Source organism: Leopardus geoffroyi, chromosome B1, assembly GCF_018350155.1.
Source record: "Leopardus geoffroyi isolate Oge1 chromosome B1, O.geoffroyi_Oge1_pat1.0, whole genome shotgun sequence".
NCBI lineage: Eukaryota > Metazoa > Chordata > Mammalia > Carnivora > Felidae > Leopardus > Leopardus geoffroyi.
The window spans coordinates 111,026,637-111,035,698 of NC_059327.1; the positions used below are offsets into that span (position 1 = coordinate 111,026,637).

The 9,062-nt window shown below is 41.4% G+C and overlaps 1 protein-coding gene across 3 annotated transcripts in view; it reads right to left on the minus strand.

Moving 5' to 3' along the window:
- Positions 1 to 8,662, minus strand: part of ALPK1 (alpha kinase 1) — a 63,150-nt gene extending 54,488 nt beyond the window's left edge. Inside the window, exons 1-2 of one of the 3 annotated variants that reach the window (XM_045470123.1) lie at positions 8,054 to 8,662; positions 3,116 to 3,270 (exon numbers count right to left, since the gene is read on the minus strand). In XM_045470123.1, the coding sequence (XP_045326079.1) occupies positions 3,116 to 3,270; positions 8,054 to 8,174 (276 nt within the window). In that variant the 5' untranslated portion in view covers positions 8,175 to 8,662. The remainder of the gene's footprint in view (positions 1 to 3,115; positions 3,271 to 8,053) is intronic. The other 2 variants (XM_045470103.1, XM_045470113.1) reach the window with 2 other exon arrangements.
- Between the last annotated feature and the right edge of the window lie 400 nt (positions 8,663 to 9,062).

Below are 9,062 nucleotides of genomic sequence, written 5' to 3' on the forward strand. Positions count from 1 at the left end.
AAGTTTAGCCTAAGAGAGTAACATTATAAATGACCCTTAATTTCACTAACTCAGGCACTCAGCATAATTCTGTGCTTAACTTTGATATGTTATTTGTGGAATTAACTTAAATTAAATTAAACTTAACAGTGGCTAGACTCTAAGTGTAATGCTAATTTTAAAAATGGAGGGGAAACTTTATGGGAAGGATTCATTTCAAGGCAAAGAAAATCATGGCAAGTTTAGATTTGTGGAAAAAAGCATAAGAAGACATAACTTGGCTGAACAGAAAACTCAGCAGCCTTTAACCAATTTTTTATGTAAAGAAGAGAATCTCGTAATGAATTGATTATTAAAACATGGCCAGCCTGCTTCAGTAAAGAATAATATTGAAACCAACAGATAATGGGACAAAAACAAATCATGGAATTCACTCGGGATACTTTTGGCAAGCTAAGATATCGAAAGTAGCATGAGTTCACAGAGTGCTATAGTGCTCTGTATTTACAAAACAGAGTGGTTTAGTAATTGTGCACTTGGGGTCTGACACAATAGGAAAGCATCCTAAGAGTCTTTAGGAGGTGTGGTTACTTAATTTATAGCTTGCTGGGGAAGCGAAAGAAAATGATGCTCAGAGTTCAAAAAGCTCCCAGGTTAAATACATCAGGGACTAAAGAAGCCTAATGGACTGATTCTCAGAGCTGCCACTAGTGATCTCGTGAGCCGGACACAAATGTCTTAAATTCTGTATGTCTCTATTTTCCCAACTGTGACATCCGTGCAGTATGTAGAGGGAAAGTAGAAGGAATAAATACAGTCTAACAACTATGAACACCTTGTCTGCCAACTCACATTAGCCCCCAAATGCAGCAAGACCCAGTTTTTAAAATACCATCTTGAGTTTTTCATCTAGAGTCACTAACAGCTTTGCATGCGGCGAGGGGGATCTGGTGATTGCGGATGGACCAAGAGGAGTAAAACCATGGTTGTCGTGGTGTGATGTGTCTCCCTCTCTCAGCCTATGTTTGGAGTTCAGAGGAACTTTCTAAGTCCCAAAGGTCAAAGAAGAGGTCCTGTTCTCACCTGCCTTGGAAGCCTTGAACGTTCTACGCCACCCTCGGCTGAATCACACAAGGCTTCCCAAGCAGGTGAAGCAACTATGGCTTTTCAAGAACTGGCCCAAGTTTAAACAAGTTCCTGGAATTAATGGGAAGGAGATTGCTTTTACGGTTGGTCTCCTGGAAACTTCACATTGGAGTCTCCTTTTACCCCTTACCTTGTTCCTTCTCCCCTCACATCCCTGGTCAGGCTCTCTGACTTTCCTCCTCTTTTCTTTAGAACGTTGGTTCTCAAGTTCTAGCATGCATGAGAATCTTCTGGAGGGCTTGTCTATGCTTATTGCCAGGCCCAGAGTTTTCGATTTGATAAGTCTTGGGTGGGGCCCAAGAATCTGAATATCCCACAAGTTTCTAGTGCTGCTGCTGTGAGGTCTCGTTTTAAGTATCACTTCTCCAGAGCTGCCCTGTGCCATAAAACCATAGGCCTAGCCACATGTGGCTATTTATATAAAAATTGATTTTTAAAAATTAAATAACACAAAAAAGTTCAGTTCTCATGCTTGCCACATTTCAAGTGCTGGAGAGCCAAAGTGGCCAGGGCCTAACGCACTGGGCAGCAGAGCTATGGAACATTTCCTGCGTTGCAGGAAGTTTTACTGGATAGCCTACATCTTGCTTTAGAGTAAACAAGTCTTGGGGATTCTACCTGTGCTTTCAAGTTCCTCACATGGGGCTTTCTGAAGGAGAATCGGTAGCTAGATGGAGGAAGGGGTAGCTCCACCACTCACAGGTATATTCCCCTGGGCACGTTAATCTCCCTGCACCTTAACTCCCTCATCTGTAAAATGGGGATGATAATGGTGGTAATTACAGGAGGGCCATTTTGAGAAGTAAAGGAGATGATATATGTGTGAGCACTTTGTAAAATCTGCAGTGATACGCAAACCATAGTTATTATTCCATTCCCCTTTTCCCCATATACCAAGCCTGGTCATTTAAAATCGCTGGTTCACCACTGCATACTTTCCAAATACCCACTTTCCTTTTCCTGCAGTCTCCAGTCTGCTTAACCTCAGTCTGTTTGTTTATATTTTTGGCGGGGGTAGGTCACGGGAAAAGTGGGGGCTTTGCTATTTCTACTAAGTCTCCAAAGATGCCATTATATGTACATAGATCAGGGAACCTTTCCCAGATTTCTGTTTCGGTAGGAAAACACAATACCTGTACACTTGTTTTGGGGGTGACCCCAAAACACATTCTCATGTAAACTGATGCAATAAAAATGTTAGGATATTATCATTGCTTGTAATGCCTGGTGTCCAGACAAACATATATTTTTACATGAGAAAAAATACATATAAGCTAATAGACTCTCTTTCTTGACAATCATCTGAGAGAATGTAAGTAAAAAAACAATGCTACTAAAAAGAACAGTGACACTCTGTGTAGCATCCCTAGAACCTAAGGCTGAAATCTGAGCTCAGTTCTGAGTTCATGTGCTGTTCCTGAGGTCCTCTTCTATCCAAGGAAGAGATAGCAGTTTGATCAATTTCCAAGAAGTGATTTGAGGAATAAGCAGGTCAATGACTTTGATTTAATGCTTCCTGAACAGCCCGCATTGTGAGGAGACAAGGGAATGAGGAGGATCCCAGGTTTGGGAAGGGACATGGTGGACAGCATGTCATACTGATGAAATAATGGTGAATGATTTTTTTTTTCAAGCTACTCAACCCTTAAAAAGGAGCATTTCAAAATAAAAATGCTAAGAAACACGGCAGAACCAAAACCAGTGCTTCTGGACTACCAGGGATATAATAAACATTTCAGGATGACAGTTTTCTCGATAGACCCACTGACCACTCTTCTTCACTTTTACTTGCTTTGGCTTCCAACAGAAGGTCTTACAGGCAGGCAACGCTTTCTAAAAGCTATTTCCCCCACATTAGTCAATCTGGCAGAGCTGACCATAAGGGTAGGGGCTGTCTTATGCTTCAAAGAAATTTAATCTATTAGACCACTTAGAGGCTAAATGCCTCACTTCAGGGTGTCAGAGGAACAGGTGGTGTGGCTCTTCCTACCAGTAACTGCTGCAACCCGGCGCCAATCACATCCTGCAGGTTTGTTTTGTCCTCTGGGCTCACAGCTTGTTTGTACTGCCACTTTTCAGGCACGAAGGGCCACTTCATTTCCTTTGCCTCCTGGATCAGGGTCCTTAATTCACTGGGGAGTGAAGCTGAAAAGGTCAGAGTTCAGGTAAGGAAATTGCAGTCAAAGAAAAGGCTGTTGAGTTACCAATGTTATGATGAAGCACCTCCGTGGCAAAAAAAAATTTTTCTACCTCTTGCTGGCTGGTCTGAGCTGGTGGTTCTGACTCAAAGAATAATAGCGCAAAGCTATCTGTCAGGGGTGGCCCTGGTCTACTTTGCCCTTCAGGTAAATTGGGGTAGTCAGGCATTAAGAAAGGTTTTTAGCAGGAAGTAAAGCACTTCAGTGACTATCTCTGCATGAAGAATCAGAGAAAGGAATGAAGGAAATATTATTTTCCCTGTAAAATGAGAAAGGGACTGAGATGGAATGACATCTGGGGCTTGTGGCAGCTGGGTAATGCAGAGAGTCAATTTGTACAACCTATTTTTACCTCTCCAAGACCTCTCGCCTCACCTCATACTTTCACTATGGACTACATCTGAATATTGACAATGGCTACCAAAAAATGAAATTTGAAATGGTATCGACTTATTGTGAGATGGCTTTGTATTACATTAGTAGACATATTCGATCTCTTCCTGGGCACCAAACCTCATTATAAGAGGTCCACAATATCCTGTCCAAACTTGGAAAACCCAAAAAGTTCTGGAAACTAGAAGGTTTTTTTCTTAAGTTTGGCACCCAAACCAGACTTGAACTGACTAGAGAATACTTATGGTCTTGTTTATCTTACTTAGTGAGAAGCCAAAAGTTTTGTTGTAAAAATTATGTTTGACTACAGGTGCTGTCCAGCTTCCACGGGAGTATGAATGTAGTAGATGGTACATGTTCCATACTACCTTCCTAACCTGAAAAATTCTGAATTCTGAAGCACATGTGAACCCCAAGTGGTCTGAATAAGGGATTATGGACCTGATTATATGACTGCCAGCTATAAATCTCTAGGTGCTTATCTTACAGACATTTCATACTCAAAAATATCTGAAACTTATCTCACTGTCTTTTTTCTAAATCTGTTTCTTTATTTTGACGAACACTACCACCATTCACTGAGTCACCAAGTCTGAAACCTAAAAGTCAGTCTAGATTCTTTGCTCTCTCTTCCTTCTTGAATCTAACTGGCTATTGAAATCTGTAGATCCTAAAAAATCCATTTCCTTCTTTTCATTATCAGTAATTCTTGCCTGAACCCCTGCTTCCTATCTTGCCTCATCCACTCCAACTTCCACACTGTTGATCCCCATTTTGCTTAAAAAAAAAAAAAAAAAAAAAGATGGAGCAGACCATTGCCCTGCATACAGTTCTTCAATGACTTTGTATACTCTGTCCTCATTTTTGCATTGCCTTCTCCCAGTCCCTTCATGATCAAGTTCAGGCCCACTGGCTTTAGCACTCAGTGCAAACTTGGGTACTTCTCATCAGCCTGCCATGAGATGTCCATCCTACAGAATTGAGATGTCCCTCCTGAGTGCTCCCAAGTCCCCAAATGCAGATGCCCTTTCAGTGTTCATCCCACTGCTCTGAAACTATACTGTCCTCTCATTGGACTGTGAGCTCCCTGAAGACAGACATCGTGTGTTATCGCTGTTGTAATTCACACCCTGATGGTTAAAAGGATTTGTCTGATATCTGCATGAGACATGCTAAATAGGACCAAAGAGATATGACAGAGAGAGTAAAACACAAAAAGAAGAGAAGGAAGAAAACCTAACTCTGCCTTGGTCCATGATGCCTTTCTGTGTCCTTGCCACGTGGGCAAATGTATGGATGACTGCTGGTGAGGAGACACTGCTTGGCATTGAGAGGGTATCAGATGGGCCACACCAGTGAGTAATCCATACTGACTACTGAGGATGATTTATAAATATCACACTGAAATCATTGCTTCTTGATTCAGCAACCCAGAACTACGGAGCACTGACTGTGTGATAGCACTCCTCCAAAGAAAGCAGAGCCATGGCATTAGGGACCTATGTGGTCATAATCTGCTGGAAAGCCTGGCCCTCTGATTGCCAGAAATGCTCCGGTATGTATGTAAAGAAAGTTTCTTAAATGATATTTCTAAATAGTTGGGAATAGGATGACTATTCAGTCCTGTTCACTTAGGACAGTTCTCTGTGGTCCTCCTGTACTTATTAATAGTGCTCCTTCTTGTTCTCAAGTGTCCCAGTTTGACCAATAAATTTGGACACTCTGCCCGTGAGTATCAAGCTCTGGAGTCAAATGAGTAGTCAAATGACAACAGGAATCTGATATCTGGATTCAAAGAATTTCACCTTATATTGGCACTGAATGGTCTCAATATTTTCAATTTTTTTCATGATGATGGAGAAAATCTGATTCTGTACAACTCATTTTGCCTCCTCCACACTACCCTTTCCTTACAGATCATGCCAGAACATGGATAGTCCAGTGTGGCACACTGAAATAAATGATGCTTCTGAAATACATTTAAAAAATATATCTCTGTTTGAGAGAGGGAGGGAAGCAAACCATAAGAGACTCTTAAATACAGAGAACAAACTGAGGGTGATGGGAGGATGGGAAGAGGGGAAATATGGGTGATGGGCATTGAGGAGGGCACTTGTTGGGATGAGCACTGGGTGTTATATGTAAGTGATGAACCATGGGAATCTACCCCAAAAACCAAGAGCACACTTTACACACTGTATGTTAGCCAATTTGATAGTAAATTATATTATATAAAATATACCATATGATGTAATAAAATATACCATATACATATGGTATATATATACATATATATGTATATATGTGTATATATATGCATATATATGTATATATACATATATATGCGTGTGTGTGTGTGTGTATATATATATATATATATATATATATATATATATATATATCTGTTTAGATTTCAGTTCCTTCTCTATTTCTATTTCTGAGGAAGTTGCTAGAGGTAGTCACCCATGTTGGCAAGGACAATTTCTGAGGGAAGAGAACAGGGTTGTGAAGAGGAGGGAAAGAACAAAACCACAGTAATCATGTTTAGAGTTCTCTGGCTTGCCCTGTCACCATAAGTTGCCCTGTACTAATACCTTTCTCTTGGAGCACATGTGAGTGACCACTTAAGTCACTAGTATGGCTCAGAAACCACCTGCTAAGGGAGGGACTCTGCACTCACACTGCATTCAGTTGTACTGATGGTGCTTGGGGTGGATCTTGAAGCCTGCCTCCATGCGGATCGGTTAATGCTGAGATTATCAATGGCTCAGCACAAATTTCCTCCCGCACTGGCTTATCAGATTCAGCCAACCCCAGCAGTCAGCCCCTGACGGAGCAGTATCCTCTTCTGCGTCTCTGATCACTTACTTCCCCAAGCAGCGTACCTGAAGGGCCGTTGCTAATCGAATGATTTTGTAGCCCTGATTTGCCTTATCTGGAACTAAACTGATTATTTCTCCTCTTCTGTGGCACTTCTCCTCTTCTGTGGGAAGAAAAAAGAAGAAAATGCTACCCAAGTGGGGGCTCTGAGTTTTCACTAGGGAGAACACAAAGCTTGAAGGAATTTGGGCTAAAGAGACAAAGGATGCCATGTAGTAAAAGGACAAGAGAAAAACTTCAGTAGAGAGAACACAATACGCTGGCCCTGAGGGAACTAGAACCAGCCTGCAGTGTGTTCTGGAGGCGCCAAGTACCCGCCGTTCCCTGACAAGAGGCTAACACCTGCCAGAGTGTGCCCAGGCTGATGGGCACGTATAACTAGCAAGCAAAATCACGCAGTGGTGTATCTGGCTAATAAAGAAGGAAAACACAAAAACTAAGGTGTTGTGAAACAATGGGACATGGGGCATTTTACCTTGAAAGGGGCAAAAATAACGGATTGCAAAAATTTAAGACGCCTCTAGGTACCTGAAGTGCCTCTGTGTGTGTGTGCCAGTATACAAGAATGTGGGAGAGACTCCTCCAGAACCTTTCCCATTACATAATCATCCACAACAAAAGAGATGGGGAGTGTGCATTTTATGTAATCTTATCTCTGCAAGGAATAGCCAGTCACTAAAAAAAAAAAAAAAAAAAAAAAAAATTAAAAGCACATAAAAGAGATACACTTATAGAAACGCAGGAAAATTTATGCAAATGCTGAAAGGAAAGAAAATTCCCTCTCCAAAACTGTCTATGGAAGAAATAAATGTTTTAACTTTCTAGACTTTGTGATCAAAACTTCTCAAACAACGACTCATCTAAAACTATGAATGGCATAAACTATGAAATGAGCAAAAGGCCAAATTCTTAAACCCTGATAATGATGCAATCAGTATTCATCGGTATGAAAGGATTTATTTTACAAATGGCATGTGAATGCAGCATGAGAAATGTATTGATAATAAAAAAAAGAAAGATTGGACCAATGAGATGACATATTTCTGGAAACCGTAGAAGCCTATGGAAACTGATGAGGCACAAAAGCTTAGTTTGAAAAAAGTATATGCCACCATTCAGAAGTTGCTTCAATTTTTTAATAATTGAAATTTACGAGCACCAGCCTACTTGCACCCTTTGTTCTTCTTGAACTAAACTGTTTTCTTGTAGCCTCATGTTTACTGAAGCCTAAAATTAGAACTGACAGCAATTCACTGCAACAAAGTGGGCTTCCTCCCCTGCCCGTCCGCCTGTAGCCCATGTCCCATTCATGCCCTAGAAATCCACTCATCTCTCGGTGGTCATCTGCCAAGAGAAGAAAAATAGGGCAGAGATGAAAACATGTCGTTCAGGCAGGGGAGTTGAGAGCAAACCTGCTGGCTTCTCCCTCCCCCCAGCGCCTCTCCTCAGGACCTCACCTCTGCACTGCTGGTCCTTGCTCTTGTCCTCCTCCGACACATCTGACGCCTCCAACAAGAGCCGGTCCAGCACTTGCTTGCACTCTTGCAGTAGTGTAGCTACGGCTTTTTGATTATTCATGATGATTACTCTTCCTCAACGATGAGTCAAGTGTCCCTGGGTCTATGGTGATCAATTACCCAGAAGAAGACATCGATTCTCAATAAAAGAGCCCCTTCAAGGCGAAGGTACCTGGTGAACAAAAGCGAGAGAAAGATGATTAACTGAAGCATCATCAATTATCTGTAAGACTCAAGCAGGGAGGGATAATAGGGCAAACACATGAAAATACATGACAGCCCCGGAGGACTTTATTAGGGGAGTGTGTGAAATTACTGCAGGGCCTGGTCTAGATGGGCAGCACCTCGAAGGCGTCAGAGAGCAGAAGGGAGAGGGTCCTGGTGCAGACCTTGGTTACCCGCAGTGATGTCAGTGGAATCCCATGAAGCCAAATGAAATGAATATACTCTGTGATTTATGTATCTTCTGCATACTTCCCATCAGTGCCTCTGGATCCCAGTGGCACCGCACTTTCTGTCTCTCCGGAAGTCTACAGGAAGCATCTGGCTAACAGTTCTAATATTCAGATACAAGCACATGGTGATATGAAGTTTACCATTCTCATAACCCACTACTGATTTCCCCTGTGAAGTATTCTTCATGGTATTTAGCATCATATAATTTGGACCAAGATAGGCAATGACAGATGCCAAATTTAAAGCTCTTCACCGCCAGGCGTATTGCCAAATAAAATAGAGAAATGATATCCCAGAAAGCCCAATTTCCTAGATCTAGTGTATGGATGAATTTTTGGATGACAGATTGCATATGTAAATATGAATATACTATAATGATCTATTGCAGTCAAGGTAATTTCACGAACAAAATAAATTACTAACAGTACAAAAGTACCTGGCCAATAAATACCATAAAATTACTGGATTAACACATCTTTATTATCTTACAGAT